The sequence below is a fragment of the Rhincodon typus genome, chromosome 27 (assembly GCF_021869965.1).
Source record: "Rhincodon typus isolate 14 chromosome 27, sRhiTyp1.1, whole genome shotgun sequence".
Classification (NCBI taxonomy): Eukaryota; Metazoa; Chordata; class Chondrichthyes; order Orectolobiformes; family Rhincodontidae; genus Rhincodon; species Rhincodon typus.
In genome coordinates, this window is record NC_063358.1 from 8,611,042 (window position 1) to 8,634,485 (window position 23,444).

The window sequence follows — 23,444 nt, forward strand, 5'->3', positions numbered from 1 at the left end:
GCCCCCCTTGACCTGTCTGTCTTCCCTGCACTGACCTATCTCCTCCTTACTTCCCCACGTACACTCACCTTTACTGGCTCCATCCCCGCCTCTTTGACCTGTCTGTCTCCTCTCCACCTATCTTCTCCTCTATCCATCTTCCATCCGCCTCCCCCTCTCTCCCTATTTATTTCAGAACCCCCTCCCCCATTTCTGAAGAAGGGTCTTGGCCCGAAACGTCAGCCTTCCTGCTCCTGTGATGCTGCTTGGCCTGCTGTGTTCATCCAGCTCTACACCTTACTATATCTAGGAATTAGGCGTTTTATTTTCCATTTGATCTGTGGTAGGCGCTGTTTCTTACTTTAAATCGAGGTCATCCTGTGGAGACATGGAAGAGAGGTGATTGTGGAAAGAAATGAGTGAAGGACACTATCCAGACTCTTCTAAGTCGATGTGATAGTTTCATGGCATTCAAGGGCAAAACCGCTGGCACTAAGGTATGGGCATTGGGAGATGGTCGGAGATTAACAGTTCATTGTGAAAGGTTGAGGATGAATTGGTGAAACACAATCCTCTCTCTCAGAAGCGGAAGTAAGCTTCCATTTCCCTCGTCCGAACGACACAGCTGGACAAATAAATAAACTGCCCTCTTTCCTCAGCGCATCAAAGAGATGTTGTCTTGGATTTTGTCATTCTTTAAATAATTGTAATTAAATGCAAATACAAACAATATTATTTTTAAATGCATGAAAATGCCATTGTTTTCAACATCGGCCGTAATGACAGATAATGGAATATACGCATTACGTTAATGCAGGATTTTGCAACTGGTGTTCACCTCTTAATTATAAATTACTTAGCGAAATCCATTTTGTACTTACTCACCAGCACATTGTTTAAATATTCAAGACTAAGCTTGCAAAACCGATTTATTTTTAACTTAAAATATAGATACTACCTGGGGATGAGCTGTAGGCTTGTATCTGAGGAAGAATGGGAAATTGCGATGCTCTAATTTTGTTGTTTTAGTAATGACAATTACGAACAATGTTATTACTCTTTATGGCATTTCCAGGAACCTAAACCTTTTTCAGCTGATGGCAGGAACTGATTGTATTTGTCAGGGCTGGAGTTGCAACAATACAGGATTTTTAATACTGGCTTTTTACCTTGTTCTAAAAGAAACAGCGTGGAATTCAAGTGGAAAGGGGTTGGGGGAAGCCACTGATCTTCTATCTCTTCTAACTCGAATGGCCTGTTCCTGTGCTGTAAATTGTAAAACTTTTGTAGACTGCGAGTGAACTGAAATGATAGTGTCACCCTGAGTCTTTCCTCTTTTCTACAGGGATGATGTTCACACAAAGGACCGTAGTTTGGAATTCATGGGACAGTGGATTCAAAAAGACTTTTCCTGAGTCCTCAGTACTTTGTTCTAATGTTCAGCAGCGTTTTACCATGCATGTAAAATAGTTTAGTCATGTATCTGTCAATCCATTTAAACCCAGATTGTTCATTGTTCATGAACACATTGTTCACCTGCAAAGGGGAGCTTTGTAACTTTAGGTTACAAAAGAAAATGAACTGCGTCAGTGAGATAAAGCTCTTCCAACATTGGCTACTAACACGTCCAATTATCTACCAAATTGTAGAGTAACGTTTTCTGAGAGCATTTCCTGATATAATTTTTTCTGTTCTTTCATGGGATGTGACCATAGACCATAAGATGAAGTAGCAGAAGTTGGCTATTCAGCCCATCAAATCTGCTTCATCATTCTGTGAGATCAAGGCTGATCTGATAATTTAAATTCTACTTTCCTGCCTTTTCCCCATAATTCTTGATACCCTTACTGATTTTAAAAAACAAAATCGCTCATAGGATGTGGGCATCGCTGGCAGGCCAGCATTTATTGCCAGTCCCCAGTTGCCCTTGAGAATGTGGTGGCAAGCTACCTTCTTGTATCACTGCAGTCCATGTGCTTTATTTAGATCCACAATGCCCTTTGGGAGGGAGTTTCAGGAGTTTAACCTCGCAACAGTGCAGGAACAGTGATATATTTCAAGTCAGGATGGTGAGTGACTCGGAGGGGAACTTTCAGTTGAATTGTTCCCATGGATTTGCTGCCCTTGTCCTTCTAGGTGGAAGTGGTCGTAGTTCTGGAAGGTGCTGTCTAAGAATTCATGGTGATTTCTGCAGTGCATTTTGTAGGTAGTACAAACTGCTGCTACTGAGCGTTGGTGGTGGAGGCAGTGGATGCTTGTGAATGTTGTGCCAATCAAGCGGCTGCTTTGTTCTGGACGGTGTCAAGCTTCTTGAGTGTTGTTGAAGCTGCACCCCTCCAGGCAAATGGATTGCACTGCTGAGTTGGGCCTTGTAGAAGATTCACAGGGGAGTCAGGAGTTGAGTTACTCTCCACAGTATTCCTAGCTTCTAAAAGCCATTCTATTTATATGGCAAGTGCAGTTAAGTTTCTGGTTAATGGTAACCCCCAGGATGTGGATAGTGGAGGATTCAATTATGTTAACACCACTGAATGTCAAAGGGACGGTGGTTAGATTGTCTCTTATTGGTGATGGTCATAGCCTGGCATTTGTGTGGCATGAACAGTGCTTGCCACTTGTCAGCCTAAGCCTGGATATTATCCAGATATTCTCACATTTGAACATAGACTGCGTCAGTGTCTGAGGAGCCGCAAATGGTGCTGAACATTGTGCAATCATTGGTGAATATCCTCTTCTGACCTTATGATGGAGGGAACATCTTGATGAAGCAGCTGAAGTTGGTTGGTCTGAGGAACTCCTGCAGAGATGTCCTGGTGTTGAGATGACTGACCTCCAACAATCATAAACATCTTCTTATGTCCCAGGTATGGTTCCAACCAGCAGAGAGTTCTCTCACTGAATCTAGTTTTTCTAGGGCTCTTTGATCGCACACTCGGTCAAATGTGGCCTTGACATCAAGGGCTGTCACTCTCACCCCATGTCAGGAACTCAATGTTTTTGTCCATGTTTGAAGCAAGACTGAAATGAGGTAATGAGCTGAGTGGCCCTAGTGGAACCCAAACTAGGCATCACTGAGCAGGTTATTGCTGAGCAGGTAACATTGTTGATGACACCTTCTGTCACTTTTTATTGATGATCGAGAGTAGACCGGTGGGCAGTAATTGACCGGGTTGGATTTGCTCTGTTATTTGTGTAATGGTCATATCTGGACAACTTTACGCATTATTGGGTAGATGCCAGTGTTGTAACTGTACTGGAAGAGCTTGGCAAGGGGAGCAGCGAGTTCTGGAACACAAATCTTCAGTACCAATGCTGGAATGTTGTCGGGATCCACAGCCTTTGAATTATCCAGTGCCTCCAATTATTTCTTGATGTCATGTGGAGGAATTGAATTGGCTGAAGTGATACCTGTGGTGCTGGAGCCCACTGGAGGAGGATGAGATGGATCATCCACTCAGCACTTCTGGCTGAAGATTACTGCAAATGCTTCAGCTTTAAAAACCTGTAAGAACTGCAGATGCTGGAGTCAGAGATAACACAGTGTGGATAACACAGCAGGCCAGGCAGCATCAGAGGAGCAGGAAAGTTGACCTTTGGGGTCAGGACCCTTCTTCAGAAATGGGGAGGGGGAAGGGAGCTCAGAAATACATGGAGAGGAGGGGTGGGGCTGGGGAGGGTATGTGGGATGGTGGTAGATGAGTGCAGGTAGGGAGTGGTGGGGATTGGTCAGTAAGGTGGGAGGAGTGGATAGGTGGGAGAGAAGATGGACAGATTGCATCAAGTCAAGGAGGCGGGGATGAGAGAGGGAGGGTTGGTCATGGGATTAGGCTGGGGATAGAGAGATTTTGAAACTGGTAAAATCCACATTTAGGTCATTGGGCTGTAGGCTCCTGAGGTGGAATATGAGGTGCTGCTCCTCCAGTTTCCGGGTGGTATTATTGTGACACTGGAGGAGGCCCAGGATGGACATGTCACCCAGGGAGTGGGAGGGGGAGTTGAAATGATTTGCAACCGGAAGGTGGTGTTGTTTGGCGCAAAGAGCGTGCAGGCCCTCTACAAAACCGCCTCCGAACCTCCGCTTGGTCTCACCGATGTACAGGAGGCCACATCAGGAGCAGCGGATGCAGTAGACCACGTTTGACAACAACACCACCTTCTGGTCGTGAACCATTTCAGCTCCCTCTCCCACTGACACTCCCTGGGTGACATGTCCATCCTGAGCCTCCTCCAGTGTCACAATGATGCTACCTGCAAACTGGTGGAGCAGCACCTCATATTCCGCCTCAGGAGCCTAGAGCCCAATGGCCTAAACATGGAATTCACCAGTTTCAAAATCTCCCCACCCCCAGCCTCATCCCATGTCCAAGCCTCCCTCTCATCCCCGCCTCCTTGACCTGACACAACCTGTCCATCCGCTGTCCCACCTATTTGCCCCTCCCATCTTACTGACCAATCCCCACCACTCCCTACCTGCACTCACCTATCACCATCCCATTTACTTTCACCAGCCCCACCCCTCCTCTCTATTTATTTCTGAGCTCCCTTGCCCCTCACCATTTCTGAAGAAGGGTCCCGACCCCAAATGTCAACTTTCCTGCTCCTCTGATGCTGCCTGGCCTGCTGTGTTATCCACACTGTGTTATCTCTGACTCCAGCATCTGCAGTTCTTACTATCTGGATTTTTGTGCAGTTCGGTTCTCCAGAGTTCTGCTGTTCAAAAATCCTGAAGTTGAATTCTTTAGTATTTTCTGTCTTGTTAAGCTTGTGGTGTGATATTACTTATAACACTTCTGAGGTCACCAAGTGTGTGACTTGCTTTCTTATTAGGAATGAATGCCAGCTGCTCTCAACCTAATTTCTCTGTTCCCTGTCTACATTCAGTGTTAGCTGTCTTGTCAAAACACAGCCTGTCTTGCCATTTAACTCCTTAAATTCTCCCGCAGGCAATCTTAATTTCCCGTTTGTCACACGGCAGCTAGTCATCAAGCAGATGTTACCTCCTCTCTCCCAGGAAACAGTTTGTCTATGCTGCATCAACATTTTTCCTCAGGGATGGTTAATTGGATTGTTGCTTTTAATTCCTTTTTAACAGCTTGCCTTTGTCTCTTTTTATCTCAGGAAACAGTTTATTCCAGAAAGAGTTAATGCAGATTCCTTCATTGCGTGAACAGTTATTAAAGTTCTGAAGTTTTCAGTGTCACAAATCGAATTGCTATGGGTCTGGAATCACATGCAGGGCAAACAGAGTAAGGATGGTAGATTGTTTTCCCTCAAGGACTCCAGTAAAGCAGATCAGTTTTGCTACAGTCAGTGATAACTGATGATAATAAATTATGAATAATCTAGAAATTCCAAATCTTTTTGCTTGGCATTAATGTTTTCACAGAATGTTTTCATTCTGATATCGCAGAATATAACCATAGATATTGGATACAGAGACCATCTGACCCCAGTTCTAGCTGTTTATCTGAAGCTGACTACTGTGAGCTCTTTCCAATTTGTCCCTGTTTTAATTTTTGAAGAACAAATAGTTAGGGAAGGAATATTTCCCCTGCCTTTACACAACACCGCAATACTCTGTCACTGCACATAGACACTTCTTCCTGACTGTTTTGAATATACTAACAATTTCTGTGATCAAGTTCTACGTGGATTGATAATTCTGTGGTACCTTACACATATGGGTATTACTCATTTAACATCAATAGGCTAGTCCACCAGAATTCATCACACAAGTCCAGTTCTCCTTTCATTCATTTTACATACATGCAGATTTTGCAGCTGAGGTAGCGCTTTAGAGGGGTCATGAGAGCTAGAACCATGAATAATTTTTATCCTCCCAGGACCACTGATGCCAGTTCTAGCAATCCTGTTCAGATTGTAGGTGAGGTAACAGCAACTCATATTCCGCTTGGGAACCCTGCAGCCCAATGGTATCAATGTGGACTTCACAAGCTTCAAAATCTCCCCTCCCCCTACCGCATCCCAAAACCAGCCCAGCTCGTCCCCGCCTCCCTAACCTGTTCTTCCTCCCACCTCAAGCCCACCCCCATCTCCTACCTACTAACCTCATCCCGCCCCCTTGACCTGTCTGTCCTCCCTGGACTGACCTATCTCCTCCCTACCTCCCCACCTACACTCACCTTTACTGGCTCCATCCCCGCCTCTTTGACCTGTCTGTCTCCTCTCCACCTATCTTCTCCTCTATCCATCGTCTATCCGCCTCGCCCTCTCTCCCTATTTATTTCAGAACCCCCTTCCCCTCCCCCATTTCTGAAGAAGGGTCTAGGCCCGAAACGTCAGCCTTCCTGCTCCTTTGATGCTGCTAGGCCTGCTGTGTTCATCCAGCTTTACACCTTGTTATCTCAGATTGTAGGTGAGATGTCTTAACTCATCAGAGCCCAGGATTAGAATCTGGGAGCTTCTTGCTCATGTGGTTCAATATCACAGTACGTAATATTGCTACCAAATAAAACAGAACTATTATTGTCATTTTTTGATACAAATGTCAGGATAATATCTTTGAATTTGCTTCAAAGCCAAACAAGCTGCATTTTTAATTTTAATTTAAGATATACCTGGTAAAATTATTTTTATTAAAAGAGAGAATGAATCCTTCTATTTTATTTCAATTAGATCAAATTACTACTGATGGATTTGTGAAAATCACTACACGCTCCCATGCCTCTGAAATGATGATGCACAAGCATGTAACAGTGACTGTGAAATTACTTTTTTTTGATTTCCCCTTTAACCTCCACAAGAGGCACTTTGCTGCAGTGGATGTTCAAGATTACCATGGCTACAGTTTTAAAAAAGAAGTGGAAAATAGCTACAGACCTGGTGAGATCAATAAAATGGTTAACATGAGCTCTCTTCTAACCACCACATATGTAAATTAGGTACGTGACACTTCATTACATATTGCATTTACTAAAGACTACATAACAATAAACATTTCAAAGCAATCATTTAATTCACTAATGCACCATCATCTATATGATTCTATTCTTCCATGGAGCTGGTTAATAAAAACAAAGTAAACATTACAATGAATTACTTTTCAAAGGAAAATCACTGGAGAGACAGTATTGCAGTTGACTTGCTCTGTCATTCTGAAAAACTAACACTTCATGTGTGAGTAAAATCAAAATAGTTTGGGGCAACAGAAGTTTTTTTCAATAGCAACAAGACTAAAATAAAAGGATGCTTTAAGAAGGTTGAAATTTAAATTTTTAATTCTGTGGAAATAATTGTATACATTTGTTGCCAAAGAATTTTACAGAAGTGTCCATTAGCTGTGAATGTGCACATATGTGCTGTACCATGTTTTTACTTGCATAGTTTTCCACCCTGCTATCCTAAATGCTGTAGCTCATGCCGTGGTATAGTTCCAAAGACACTGGCAGCTGCCTGCTAACTTGCCTGAATACCTATTTGCAGTGAATAGTAGCAGGCCATTTTGATTGTCCCAGCTTTAGAGTTCAATTTAATCTCTACACCATTTCTAATGAGGAAAGTGGTAATTGGACAGTGAGCTAGGGCCAGTGTCATTAAATTTTAGAACAAAACAATTCAAAAGGAGACTATTCGGCCCACCATGACTGAACGACCTCTTTCAAAGAACAATCCATTTTGTTCCACTCACCTGCTCTTTCCCCATAAACCTGCAAGTTTCTTTTTCCAGTATTTATCCAATTCCTTTTTGAAGGCTACTAGTGCCATTGCATCCACCACCCTTTTAACAGTGCCTTATTTTATCTTTATTCCTCAAGGCCATTCTCTCTAACACTGTAATGTTTTCCTCTTTAAAGTCTTTGCCACTCCCTGCCTTCTACACTTTATTTTCCCTATCTTTCCTGAACACCATCTGCCTAGGAATATTACATATCTCGTTCTCCTTTTTTTGGATTAGGTCTCTGTATTCGCCACTATATTCCCTTTTGACTATTTTCAGCTAATCAACCTTATTAACCTTGCTTTGTGCATTTATACACATACAATCTAAACTTAATTTAGAAAATACAGTGGTCTCTGATCACAACTTAGAAAGCGCAGTGGTTTATGATCACATCTGATGCTTCATCATTTCTAACTCTGTCTCAGTTCTCTATTCACCTTTTTGCCATTTTTTCAGTACTATATCTAGATGCCTAACCATCTGCCAAATTAGTTTAAACAATCCTCTAGCACTGACTAAGTTTCCAGTTAGGATCTGGCCCTAACTGTGTTAAAGTGTCAGCCCATGTTGAACATGCTACCACAGAACTGGCCCCAGAATTGCAGAATTCAAAACCTTTCCTCCTCTACTATGTCAAAAATGACTCAGTAATGATCTGAATCCTGTTTTTACTCACTAAAGCACAGCACTAGGAGCAAACCATAGTTAACTACCTTCCCCCACATGACTACCAAGTCCCTAGTTAGTATTGTGTCCTTACAGAGAAAAAGAGAAAGATTTACACTGTGCAGAAGACCATTGTGCTTCTTGAAAGAGAGCTATCCTGTTTAATAACATTTTCCAACTCAGTCTGTAGCCGTGTAGGTTATGGCACCTCAAGTGATTATCTAAGTTTTAAATATGACAAGGGTTTCTGCTGCTACCAGTAATTTTAGTTAGTTCCAGATACCTGGGTGAAAGAACTTCCCTCTAATTCTTCTACTAATTGCTTCAAATCTTTGTCAGCTGGTTATAAGCTCTTGCTAAAGCAAATAGATTCTTTTTATACACACTATCTGGCCCATTTCATTTTATCTATGGAAACTAAACCTTCCGTCAACTTCTCTAATTCAAATAAAACAAAGCCAACCTATCCAATTTATCCTAAAATTCTCCCTTCCAGGCACAATCCTTATAAATGTATTCCCTCTTCTATGATCAAATCCTTTGTGTAACATGGTGACTAGAACTGTATGCTGTACTTACTGTAGCTGTAATGTAACGAGTGTTTCATATAGTTCCAGCATAACCTGCCTTGCATTTTGCTGTACGCATCTGGACCACTTTTCTTGTCTGTAGCCCAGTCTAACTGTAGTGACAAGAATGCAGAATTTAAACTGACACTTGTGTTCAGCATTGAGGGAATGCTGCATTGTTGGAGTTACTGCCTCTTGGATGGGACATCAGATCCAAATAGGTACCATTATAATATTTAAAGAAGAATGGATAAGTTCTCCTCCAGTGCCCTGGCTAATATTTTTTCAATTAACCAATGCCACAAAAAAAGGGAATAGACTATTTATGTCTTTCTCCAACTTGAAAAGTGATCTAATTATATAGTAGAAAAAGTGAAGAGTGTACTCAGAAAAGTACATGTGAACCAATCTGTGTTAACTCAACAATATTGCAATTTCACTGCCTTTCCTGGAGGCTTTTCCCTGCCAGTTTGATGCTCTGTGACTACAAAGCTCTCATTTCATTAAGGAAACTTCAGGCCAATCCACATCCAACAATCTCCTCCAAAAACTCTTTGCTCATGTTTTTGACAGTGGTACCAAATTCTACTGAAGAGATGCTCCGCAGCATTCAACAGCATTCTAAACAAAATGACCTACAACATTATAAGAGAAATGTCAATTTGTTCGATCTAACCATTTTAGTGACAATTGTTTGGAAAAACAAAGCAGAGGATCGAGATCCTCAGCATCATCAAAAGCCGATGATTGCATCATTTTCAGCACAATTTGCTACTCTTCAGGTACTGAAACTGTCTATGTTCATATACAGCAGGATCTGTTCACGGCATTTGCAATACATGATTGCCAGATAATTACTCACTCCAAAAACAGAGAATTCAACTATTACCCTTTGACATTCAATGTCATTACGTTCCGAATTCCTCACCATCAACATTTTGGGGTTTCCAATGACCAGTTGCTCAACTGGAGCAGACAAATAAATGTTGTGGTGTTAGGGACCAGACTAAATCCTCTCAAAATATATTAAGCAAATAGTTTAGACCCTAGCCTTTTTTGACATTAAAGGTATGTATAAGGTGTTGCATTTCAGATGCAATTTGATTGGTCAAACTAGACTTTAAGCAAAACACACTTTATTTTTACACTACAGCTAAAATACAGACAAAATAAAAATAAAAGAATTGGCTTGACTGTAACTCTATTTAAATGCTTAACAAAATAATATACATATTAACTACAACTACTTAACTGCTCCAATATAGTAACATTCCCTAAACACAAAGGCAAATTCAGTAAAATAGATTGTCTCACATGCAATCCTAGCATCAGGAAGAGAACTCCAGCTTTTAGCTGTAACAGGGAGAGGAATAATAGCTTCCACATCCAGCTTCAAGACCCAAGCAACTGCAGAAAACTAAAACTAAAAATCCTGGTTCTGTGGAAGCTTGACTCCACCCATTCAGGCTGCTTATATTGTTCCAACTTAAAAGAAAACCCAAGGCTTCACAAGCTGTTTATTTTATTGGCTTTGAGCAGATTGTTTGGTGTCTCTGTCTCAATCTTCATTAAAAAAGGACAAAATACGGCTTTTAAAGCCATAGTATTGTCACAGTGGCTATAAGACCAGGTCAGAGTCTGGGAGTGAGTAACTCACCTCTTGACTCCTCAAAGCCTGTCCACTATTAGGCACAAGAATGTGATGGAATACTGAATTGACTTGCCTGAATGAGTGGATCTGCAGCAACATTCAAAAGGGTCAACATAATTCAGGACAAAGCAGCCTACCTGATTAGAACCACATCTAACTCCTTCAAAGTTCACTGCCTCCACCACTGATGCAGTGGCAGCAGTGTGTACCATCTATAAGAGGCACTCCATCAACTCACTAATACTCTTTAGTCAACACTTTCCAAACCTGCAACATTTGTCATCAAGAATGACAAGGGCTGCAGGTACACACTGAGAACGTCACCACCTGCAAGTTCCCTACTAAGTCACACACCGTTCTGACTTGGAAATATATTGCTGTTCCTTTACTTGTCACTGAGTCAAAATCCTGGAATTCCCTTCCTAACAGCATTGTATGTATGTACTTGTACCATGTGGACTGTAGTAGTTCAAGAAGGCAGATCAGCATTACTTTCTTGAGGGCAACTAGGAATGAGCAATAAAGCACTCACATCCATTAAATGAATGAAAAAAAATTGTTCTTCCTTGAACCAAACCCTTTGTATGTTCCAAGTTTTGCTGAAATCTGTAAACTTTCGAGATATATTGTTCACAATAAACTAGTAAAAATATAGACAAATAGACAAACTTATCTTGGCTAAGTAAATAAAATCACATTTCTCAGTACAAGGATTGCTGAATAATGTGGTTTTATTAAGTATTTTTGATCTTTATCTATTTGCCAGAAGTGTAAGCATTTAAAAATAATGTACGAGTATGACCAATTTCTTTATGCTCTGTGTTCTGTCTCAAATCTGAAAGTTCAGTTGTGTTTCATAAGCTAAATTAATTGGGTGCACTGAAAATTAAGGGTTTTTTTTAATAGTTTGGGAAAAATTGTTAAACTAATTTAAGAGAACACTGATTTCTTTCTTAAAAGAATTGGTGACCCTAAAAAAACGAAGTGTTCTGAAAAGCCTCAATGCACCATAGGTATGAAGTATATGATTGTTTTGATCTCATTAACATTCAATCCCTCCCACTGCAATGGTCTTAGGTTATGGATGCTTTATATATGCACTTCATGTATCCACTTAAGTGGAATGCTTTAAAAAGGAGGAGGATTGAAAAGACTTTTAGGCCTACATTATGTCTAAAAGAACTCAAATTAATTCCTGGTTACCTGGGAAATGCAGCACATTTGCACAGAAGAAAATCTAAAAGAAATTGCAGATCTGGTTAAATGAGTTGAGAGAGATTAGCCAGAATAGAATTTTCTGCTTTACAGTAAAATATTGGTGAAATATTCACAATCAAGTGGATGGAACCTCAGTTTAATATCTCACCGAAAAGGCAGCAAATTTAATAATGCAACACAGTCACAATGTTGCAGTGAAAATATCAGCCAGGTTTTGGATAAAGGCTTAGAGTCTGAAATTCTCCAATGTAGGGGCATGAACATTATTGTTTCTTTGCTTTCAACTATATCCCATATATAAAATTTGGAGTCCCACAGAACAAATTTATTTTCAAGTTTCCATGCTTGTTTCTGAAGAAGCGTCACTGGATCAGAAACGTTACTCGGCTTCCTCTCCAAAGATGCTGCCTGACCTAAGTTTTTCCAGCAATTTATGATTTTGTTTCGTTGTTTGTTATTTACTATCTTGTTTTTTTTATCATTGTGTAAACAGTTGACTTTGTTTTTTGTTGAGTTGTGATTTTTTAATTGTTTAAGACATGGCCTCCTTTTCCTGGGATGCTTTGTAGAATCCCTACAGTGTGGAAGCAGGCCATTTGGCCCATCGAGTCCACACCAACCATCCGGAGCATCCCATCCAGATCCTATCCCTGCATTTCCCGCCCCAGACACCATGGGCAATTTAGCATGGCCAAACTACCTAACGTGCACATCTTTAGACTGTGGGAGGAAACCACAGCACCCGGAAGAAACCCACACAGACCCAGTGAGTATGTGCAAACTCCACACAGACAGTCACCCAAGGCCGGAATCGAACCTGGATTCCTGGTGTTGTGAGGCAACACCACTGTGTCATCGGCAATCCTTCTAACAAAACATGCTTCTGGCCCCACTAACCCTAACAGCGCATTTGTGTATGAGCGGAGGGGTTAGACAGGGTGTAGAGATTCTCTCTGTTTTCTTTGTCACATGTGTGGCCTGTTTATTTCACTGGGCAGTATATTCCAGATTGCTGCATGATGTGGCAGCTTAGAAGGAACATTGGTAGCAGGAGATATCTCAACAATACCTGCAGAACACTTAAACCTGTGCAGACTATTTCTCATATCAGATGCTGCGAACTGATTTGCTCCCCGAGATCCACCAATGCCACTTAGAAATGTTAGAGCACAATTCTTAGGCACCTCCTCCTGTTATTTCTTTCCAGACAGAAAATGCATAACTGTCCCTTGGTACCTCCATTAGCAGCACTGTTGAACTTTGGAATTCAGCATGTAGGTTAATTGCAGATGTTCCATAGTTATGGTACACTTATAAAGTCATAGTGTTGTACAGCACAGAAGCAGACCCTTCGGTCCAACTCATCCATGCCGACCAAATATCCTAAATTAATTTAGTCCCCTTTGCCAGCATTTGGCCCATATTCCTCTAAACCCTTCTTATTTATGTACCATCCAGATGCTTTTTAAATGTTATAATTTTACCAGCCTCCACCACTTCCTCCACCAGCTTATTCCATACACGTACCACCCTCTGCATGAAAAAGTTATCCCTTAGGTCCCTTTTGTGTCTTTCTCCTCTCACCTTAAACCTACACCCTTGAGTTTTGGATTTCCCTACCCTGGGAAAAAGACCTTGGTGATTCTCCCTATCCATGCCAGTCATGATTTTATAAACCTCTATAAGGTCACCCCTCAGCCACAAAACCTCTAGGGAAAATAGCCCCAGCCTATTCAGCCTTTCCCAATTGATCAAACCCTCCAATCTTGGCAACATCCTCGTAAATCTTTTCTGCACCCTTTCAAGTTTAACAACATCTTTCCCATAGCAGGGAGACCAGAGTGAATGCAGTATTCCAAAAGTGGCCTCACCAATGTCTGTAAAGCCGCTACCTGACTTCCCAACACCTATACTCAATGAAAGCAAGAACTGCAGATGCTGGAGTCAGAGTTGATACAGTGTGGAGCTGCAGGAACACAGCATGCCAGGCAGCATCAAAGGAACAGGAGAGTTGATGTTTCAGGCCTAGATCCTGATGAAGGCCAGTGCACCAAATGCCTTCTTCACTACCCTGTCTACCTGCGAGTTTACCTTGAAGGATTTATGAACCTTAACCCCAAGGTCTCTTTGTTTGGCAACACTCCCCAGGATCTACTGTTAAGTGTGTAAGTCTTGCCTTGATTTGCCTTACCAAAATGCAACCCCTCACATTTATCTAAATTAAACTCTATCTAACACTCCTTGGCCCATCTGATCAAGATCCTCTTATATTCTGAGATAACCTTCCTCACTGTCCACTACACCACCAATTTTGGTGTCATTTGAAAACGTGCTAACCATTTCTCCTATGTTCACTCCAAATCATTTATATAAATGACAAAAATCAGTGGACTTGTGAACAACATTTTCCCCACGTTTGCATGGGTTTCCTTCAGGTCGTCCAGTTTCTTCCCACAGTTCAAAGATGTGCAGGCTAGGTGGATTAGCCTGGGAAATGCAGGGTTACAGGGATAGGGTAGGGGGTTGGGTCTGGGTGGGATGTCCTTTGGAGAGTCAGTATGGACCCGACAGGCCAAATGGCCTGCTTCCACACTATCGTGATTCTACAATTCTATAACTGATGTATAGTAAGGTTAGGATAATTTTAAACAAGCTTACTGAGAATTGTCTTTATGTACCCTGCTCATCTCTACTTAATAAATCATAGAATGGTTACAGCACGGACGGCCTTACACCAGCTTTCTCAAACAGCAACTCAGCTCTCCTTGCCCACTCTTTTCCTTTAACCCTGCAATTACTTTCTCTTCAGGTAATTACCCAGTTCCATCTTGAAAATCATAATTGACTCCGCTTACATCAACTCTCAAGCAGTGTACTGTTATAAAGTGGAGGTTGACCCCCATCTGAGAACTAAAACCAAAACACCCAAAAGAGGAACACCTCACCCCATAATCTGTAAAAGGAGTGTGAAACGTGGTGTAATCTGCCTTTCAGCAACTACTAGTGCTTAAATAAAATAAATCTCTGGCACTCACTTTACAATGAATAAGTAACAATTTATTTTTTGAACAGTGAACAAATTAACTAAACTATTAACAAATCAAATAAACCCCTTCTAACTACTAACTATTCCTGAATAAAGCAAGATTCTAATGGTATGCTGTTCCAATAAATAAAACTCCCATTTATATGAGATTAAAAAAAAGAATTTAGTCTCTCAAAATTACAGCTAGGTTACATGTCTTCCGGAATGCTATGTGCCTTCTCCATCCATTCCTCTGTCAGGAATATTTGCTAGCTGTGCCTTTGGTACCTTTGTTATTTAGATGATGCTTTCTGCCTGTGAGAGTCAGCGATTCTCCCTTGAGAGCTGAGGGCTGTTAACTCTGGCAGATGGCAGTTATCTCTCTGGGGTTTTGTCCAACTGCCCCCTTCTTTTATACCCTTGATGATGTATCAATATTGCGTACAGTAGTATGTTGTCAAATCCATCGTATTTAAATTTAATTGGTTTTTAGTATCTAAGTGCCTGGTTCAAATTGATTGGCTAAATTCAAAAACTTATTGTCTTGGTAAAAACTGCTAACCATACAGCCTGTTGATACAAATGTTTCAATTTGGGTGCTGTCTGTGTACTTGAAAACTTTCAAGCTGCTGCTCACAGACATTCATTTTGAATCTGTTAAGGACAGAAAAAACACATCTTTTAAAGGGACTACGCAATGCTTTCCCCCCTAACATTTTACAACACCAAATTCTAAATTCCTGCTTCCCAATCCACAAATACTCTACCAAACTTCGCAACAGTATGCTACCTCCAAACTATGTGCTGTTTAAGAAAGGTTTCTTTTTTTCCTTGATACCTCTGGTTCTTTTGCCATTAACCTGAAATTAGAGTCCTCTGGTTTTCAATTCCTAAGCCAATGGAAACTGGTTTTCCCTATTTACTTTGTCTAAACTCCTTGTGATTTTGAACATCGCTATCCTATTTCCTCTAGCCTTTTCTAGAATGATAATCCTAGCTCCTCTAGTCTTTCCATGCAACTGAAGTCCCTCTTCCCTGGAACCATTCTTGTAATTTTTTTTTCATCTGCTTCGGTGCCTGCACATTCTTCCTGGAATATATAATGTTAAACTTGGACATCTAGAATTGGATAAAATACTTGAGTTGAGGCCAAACCAGTAGTTTGAAAAGTTGCTCACACCTCCCTATTTTCTGCAGACTTCAATGACTCGTCATCAGGCAGGGTATAAACTATTAAAACTGAAAGAACTGCAGATGCTGTAAATCAAGAACAAAAACAGAAGTTTCTGGAAAAACTCAGCAGGTCTGGCAGCATCTGAGGAGAAAAATCAGAGTTAACGTTTTGGGTCCAGTGACCCTTCCTCAGAACTTAGAGTTTTGAGAACAGAGTTCTGAGGAAGGGCCACCAGACCTGAAACGTTAACTATGATTTTTCTTCTGAGATCCTGCCAGACCTGCTGAGCTTTTCCAGCAACCTATGTTTTTATTCAGCATGTAAAACATTGTTGCTCCTGATTCCGTCAGTTTCCTGGCAGCGGATTTAGGTTAATATTGCTGTCGTTGTTACACATAGTTGAAGATCAGACCAAGTGTATAAAAACCTAACCAATTTGGCTTTACATTTTTATTTTCAGACTGTCCTCTTAAATTTGTTGCAGTGTTCATTGGTATTCTACACTCTGTACTACATGATTGGAAGCGTTTGTTTTGGAGCATTCAGGTAAGTTGAATGGGGAAAGATTTCCTTTGATTACTAGCCCTACTGGAAAAATGTCTGAAAACATTATTTTATATTCTTCTATGAGATGTGGCCATCACAAAAGGCCATTTCAACCACATTGCTGTTGGTTTGAAGTCATATGTAGGCCAGATAGAATAAAGATTGTAGCTTTCCTTCCCTAAAGGGCATTAATGAACCAGATGGGTTTTTCCATCAATTGTTTTATCGTCAGCAATTTTTACAGCATTTGACCATTTATGATACAAAGATAGGTTGAGGGACAGATAGTATTGAGGAAGTGGGGAGGCTACAGAAGGACTTGGAGCTAGTGGGCAAAGAAGTGGCAGATAAAATACAATTTAGCAAAGTGTGAGCTTATGCACTTACGAAGAATAGAGGTGTAGACTATTTTCTAAACAGGAGATTGCTTCGGAAGTCTGGATTCTCTTAAGGTTAACTTGCAGGTTCAGTTGGCAGTTAGGAAGTCAAATGCAATGTCGGTAGTCATTTCAAGAAGGCTAGAAAACAAGAGCAGAACTGTACTGCTGAGGCTGCATAGGGCTCTAGTCAGACTGTATTTGGAATATTGTGAGCAGTTTTGGGCCCTGTTTCAAAGGAAAGATGTGCTGGTGTTGGAGGGGTTCCAGAGGAGGTTTGCAGAAATGATCCTGGGGATGGAGGGTTTCTCAGATGAGGAGCGGTTGAGGTTTCTGGGCCCATACTTGAGTTTAGAAGGATGAGGGGGGACCTATTTGAATTTTAAAAAATACTGAAAGGCCTGAACAGAGTGAACATAGAGAAGATGTTTCCAATAGTAAAAGAGACAAGGATCTGATGATCGGGCCTCAGGATGAAGGGATGACTCTTTACAACTCAGAGGAGGAGGAATTTCTTCAGCCAGAGGGTGGTAACTCTGTGGAATTCATTGTCACAGAAGGCTGTGGAGACCAAGTCATTCAGTGTATTTAACACAAACATAGATAGGTACTTGATTAGTAAGGCGATCAAAAGTTGTGAGGAGAAGGCAAGAGAATGTGGTTGAGAAACATATCAGCCATGATCAATGATGGCGCAAACTCTGTGTGCTGAATGGGATAGAATGGTGACTCAGTGGTTAGCACTGTTGCCTCACAATGCCAGGGACCTGGGTTTAATTCCACCCTCAGGCAATTATCTGTGTGCAATTTGCACATTCTCCCCGTGTCTGTGTGGGTTTCCTCTGGGTGCTCCACTTTCTTACCACAGTCCAGAAATACGCAGGTTAGATGGATTGGCCAAGTTGAATTGTCAATAGTATTCGGGGATGTGTAGGTTATGTGGATTAGAGGAGAATGCAGGGTTACAGGGATAGCATGGGGGAAGTAAGTATGGGTGGGATGCTCTTTGGAGGTCACTGTGGACCCGATGGGCTGAATGGTCTGATTCCAAACTGTAGGGATTTTATAATTCTGTAAATGATTATTTAACTTATGGTCTTATTTTCTTAGAATTCCAGATCCATTAATTGAATTGAAAGTTCATCCACTTCCCTGGTGGCATTTGAACCCATGTTCTCAGTCCTTCAGGCTGGGTGAATGATTTAAGTTATCAGTTGACAAGATCACTATGCTGTGACCTTTCCCCTAATATTTGGGAGCCCAACATAAGTCAATGACTGAAATTTCTTCCAACACGTTTTAATAATTTGTTGTTATGCAACAACACCACTTATGCAATGAGGCTGATTTCCCTATTTCATTTTATATGTGGAGCCATACAATGCTCAGCAAATCAAATACCAGAATTGGCGACATTGGCTTGAAATAGCTCAGACTCCCATTGGAAATGTAGTGTCACAAATTCACTCTTCAGCAAACCCCAGGAGTCGAGGAGAAAATGCTAATCTCACAACACTGATGTAAAGAGAGCTTTTTTATACAGTTGATAAAGAGCACCTGAGCACATGGATAAATGTTAGAGGACCAAGTATGTCGGACTGATACAGGAAGGCACCTAATACAACATTCGCAACTGTCTTGATTTAATTGCTGACTCATTCACTTTACTCAAACATTTTAACATAGCCGATACAGAAGGATTGAAAACACAAGTGGCGAATAACTCTGAAACAATACAGAGAATGCTGGAGAAACTCAGCAAGTCTGGCAGCATCTGTGGGCAGAGAAACAGAGTTAATGTTTCAAGTCTGGTATGACTGTTCTTTGAATTTTCTGAAGAAGAGTCATATCAGACTTGACATGTTAACTCTGTTTTTCTGTCCACAGATGTTGCCAGACCTGCTGAGTTTCTCCAGCATTCTTTGCATTTGTTTCACATTTCTAGCATTTGCAGAATTTTGCATTTATGAAAGCTCTCTGAAATTACTTTCTGGCTTGTTAGGAATTATTTTCCAGCTTGTTTCTAGGAATTGAAGATTAATCACCGGAATGCAGTTGCGAGCAACATCCTGAAATTAAAGAAGTCATGGATGTATTAAGAATTGTACCCTTTTCCCATAGATTCCTTGGTTGCATAGATATTGAAAAGGAGTTAAATGGCTTTAGAAAGTCAGAAGTCATCCATTTGGCTGTTAACTTTCCAATTGGCTGGATGCCATGACTATGGATGTGATGGATAGACAATAGTGGGAAGTTGGGGTTGGATTGGTTGGAAGTAGGATGTCACATGATGACATCTCCAGGAATAATTTAATCAATGGTGGTCACTTTATATTCCAATGAATCTTGTTTAAAATATAGCAGCCATTGAATATTTGAATTTTCAATAAATGCAAGTGGGTTTTCCAATATGCAAATGTATGTTAAAGTCGAGGAGAGAGATGGAAAGGGTACCAAGGTGATTATGTGACTGTTGCTGGGTGGGGCTGGTGAGCAACATGTAATCAGTGCAATAAGTCTATATAGGACAGTGCTGTTGGACAGCTAGTCTTGTTTGTAATTTTTATTTAGGAAAACAGGATCAGCAGTAGGCCATTCAGCCTGTATTTAGTTAGGTAACCATCCACCTCAACACTGTTTTCCTGTGCAATCTTTATATCCCTTGATGTCATGAGACTCCAGAAATCTATCGATTTCTGTCTTGAACATGCTGAATAATTAATTTTTCACAGCCCTCTGGGACAAAGAATTCCAAAGATTCACCCACCCTCCAAGTTTTTCGACTCTCTTGTTGGATGTGGGCTTCACTGGCTAGCCAGCATTTTTATCGCACTTGAGAAGTTGGTGGTGAGCTGCCTTCCTGATCCACTGCAGTCCATGTGCTATAGACTGACACACATTAAACTTTATGGAGGGAATTTCAGGATTTTTACCCAGCAACACTGAAGGAACAGCGGTATATTTCCAATTCAGGGCAGTGAGTGACTTAATTGATTGATTTATTGTCACGTGTGCTGAACTACAGTGAAAAGCATTGTTTATGAGCAGTACAGGCAGTTCATAGTAAGCAAGGATGTACAGACCAGAGGTTGTAAGAAGACTCAGACAGAGGCACACAGGTTACATTGTACAGGATGTGTTCAAGGCAAGGTCAATATTAGCAAAATCAACATTATTTGAGATAGAGAGTGCATTCATCAGTCTAATGACAGCCAGGAAGAAGCTGTTCCTGAACCTGCTGGTGCAGGTGTTCAGGCTTCTGTATCTTCTGCCTGATGGAAGAGGTTGTGGGAGATCATTACTGGGGTGCGATGGGTCTCTAATGATGGTGGCAGCCATTCTGCAGCAGCAAGCCGTATAAATGGAGTCCGTGGATGGAAGGTTGACTTCTGTGATGGCCTGGACTGTGCACAACACCTTCTGTAATTTCTTACAGTCCTGGCCAGAACAATTACCATACCAGGCCATTACGCACCCGGACAGTATGTTTTCAATGGTCCATCTGTAGAAGTTGGTGAGGGACCTTATGGACATGCCAAATTTCCTGAGCCGCTGAAGAAGAAGAGGCATTGTTGTGCCTTCTTGACCATCACATCTACGTGGCAAGTCCAGGACAGGTTGTTGGTTATCATCACCTCGAGGAACTTGATGCTCTCCACCCTCTCGACCTCAGTTCGGTTGATGTAGATGGGGTGGGGGAGGGAGCGGGCGGTGTTCTCCTCCTCCCCTTTCTTTCTGAAGTCAATGATCAGTTCTTTACTTTTGCTGATGATGAGGGCGAAGTTGTTCTCATTGCACCATGTCACCAAACCCTCTATCTCCCTTCTGTATTTTGACTTGTCATTGTTAGATATCCATCCTACTATGGTGGTTTGTCTGTGAACTTGTAGATAGCGTTCATTCAAAATTTGGCAACACAGACGTAGGTGTACAGTGAGTACAGTAGGGGGCTGAGAACGCATCCTTAGGGGCTCCAGTGTTGAGTGTTATTGTGGAGGAGGTGCAGTTACCTATCCTCACTGATTGCAGTCTGTGGGTCTGAAAGCTAAGGATCCAGTTGCAGAGGGTGGAGCTGAAACCAAGGTCACAGAGCTTTGAGATCAGTTTGGAGGTGATAATGGTGTTGAAGGTGGAACTGTAGTCAATGAGCAGGAGTCTGATGTAGGTGTCTGTTGTCGAGATGTTCCAGGGATGAGTGCTGCGCTAGGGATATGAGATCCTTTGTGGACCTGTAACATCATTAAGCAAATTATAGGGGAACTTGCAGGTAATAGTGTTCCCATGTATACACTGCCCTAGTCCTTCTACATGCAAGTGGCCGTGGGTTTGCAAGGTTCTGACTAAGGATCTTGCATATTCATAGCATCATAGAATCCCTAGTGTGGAAATTGGGCAAATTACTGCACTGCATCTTGTGGATTGTGCACACCACTACTACTGTGTGTGAGTGGTGGAGGGAGTGCATGTTTGTGAATGTGGTGCCCATGAAGCAGGCTACTTTGACCTAGATGGTATTAAGCTTCTTGAGTGTTGTTGTAGCTGCATCCATCCAGGCAAGTGGGGAGTATTCCATCACACTCCTGACTTGTGCCTTGCAGATAGAGGTTAGGCTTTGGGGAGTCAGGAGATGAGTCACTTACTGCAGTATTCCCAGCTTTTGACCTGATCTTGTAGTCACTGTGTTTATGCAGCAAGTCCCATTGAGTTTCTGGTTAGTATAGCCCTCAGGATGTTGGTAGTGGGGGACTTCAGTGATGGTAACTGAAAGTAACTCCATAGAGATCAGTACCCTGTCATCAAGTCAGCCTTTATTTACACATGAACAGTCATCGACTTTAGTACTGCCTCGTACAGAGTCAGGTAGCAGAGTGTCAGTATCTCTGACACACACCACTTCTATATGTGAGCCAAGGATCCCTGATTAGATCAGATTAACAGCTCCAATCAGGGAACTAATATTCTATGAGATCCAGTTGGCTGGCCTCGTTACAGTCATTACAGTAGTGCCATTGAATGTCAAGGGATGGTGGTTAGATTGTCTCTTATTGGAGATGGTCATTGCCTGGCATTTATGTGGTGTAAATGGTAGCTGTCATTTTTCAGCTCAAGCCTGGATATCGTCTAGATGTTGTTGCATTTGGAAATGGATTGCTTCAGTGTATGAGGAGCCAAGAATGGTGCTGAACTTTGTGCAAACGTCCCCACTTGTGACCTAATGATGGAGGGAAGGTCTTGATGAAGTATCTGATGATGGCTGGGGCCTGGGACACGACCCTGAGGAATGCCTGCAGAGATGTCCTGGCACTGAGATGACTGACCTCCAACCACAACCATTTCGTAAGTGCCAGGTATGACTCCAACCAGCAGAGTTTGTTTCCGATACCCTTTGATTCCAGTTCAGCTAGGGCTCCTTGATGCCACACTCAGCCAAATGCGGCCTTGATGTCAAGAGCTGTCAATTTCACTTTGAATCAAGGCTGCAACAAGGTCGGGAGCTGAGTGGCCCTAGCTGAACCCAAACTAGGCATCATTGAGCAGATTATTGCTGAGCAGGTGTGCTTGATAGCACTACAGATGACACCTTCTATCATTTTACTGATGATTGAGAGAAGACTGGTGGGGGTAATTGGTTAGGTTGGATTTGTCCTGCTTTTCATGTACAGGAAATACCTGGGCAACTTTCCACATTGTCGGGTAAATGCTACTGTTGTAACTGTACTGGAAGAGCTTGGCTACAGGAGCTGCAAGTTTGGGGGCACAAGTCTTCAGCAGTGTTGCTGGAATGTTGTCAGGGCCCATAGCCTTTGTAGTATCCAGGCCATCCAACTGTTTCTTGATATCATGTGGAATAAATCAAATTGCTGAAGACTGGTATCTGTAATGATGGGGACCTCCTGGAGGAAGCCGAAATGGATCATCCTCTTGGCACTTCTGGCTGAAGATTACTGCAATTGCTTCTGCCTTATCTTTTGCACTGATGTGCTGGGGTCTTCCATCATTGAGGATGGGGATATTTGTGGAGGCATCTCCTCCAGTGAATTGTTCAATTATCCACCACCATTCACGATTGAATGTGGCAAAACTGAGGAGCTTCGATCTGATCAGCTGGTTGTGGGATCGCTTAGCTCTGTCTATCACTTGCTGATTATGCTATTTGGCATACAGATAGCCTGTTTGGTTGTTTTAACAGGCTGATACTTCATTTTTAGGTTTGCCTGGTACTGCTCCTGGCATGCTCCCCTGAACACTCCATTGAACCAGGGTTAATTCCCTAGCTTGATGGTAATGGTTGAGTGGGGGATATGCCGGGCCATGAGGTGACAGATTGTGCTGGAGTACAGTTCTGCTGCTGTTGATGGCCCACAGCACCTCATGGATGCCCAGTCTTGAGTTGCTAGATCTGTTCGAAGTCTGTCCCATTTAGCACAGTGATAGTGCCATACAACACAGTGGGGGTATTCTCAATGCAAAGATGGGAACTTTGTCTCCACAAGGACTGTGTGATGGTCACTCTTAGCGATACTGTCATGGACAGATACATCTGCAGCTGACAAATTG

General features: G+C 41.9%; 1 protein-coding gene across 2 annotated transcripts in view; it reads left to right on the top strand.

The window, feature by feature from the left end:
• Positions 1-335: 335 nt before the first annotated feature.
• The window catches only part of LOC109938660 (transmembrane protein 244-like), a 38,180-nt gene continuing 15,071 nt past the window's right edge, over positions 336-23,444 (top strand). For both annotated transcript variants that reach the window (XM_048612876.1, XM_048612877.1), the window contains exons 1-2: positions 336-476; positions 16,424-16,509. In XM_048612876.1, coding sequence (XP_048468833.1) covers positions 444-476; positions 16,424-16,509 — 119 coding nt within the window. In that variant the 5' untranslated portion in view covers positions 336-443. The remainder of the gene's footprint in view (positions 477-16,423; positions 16,510-23,444) is intronic.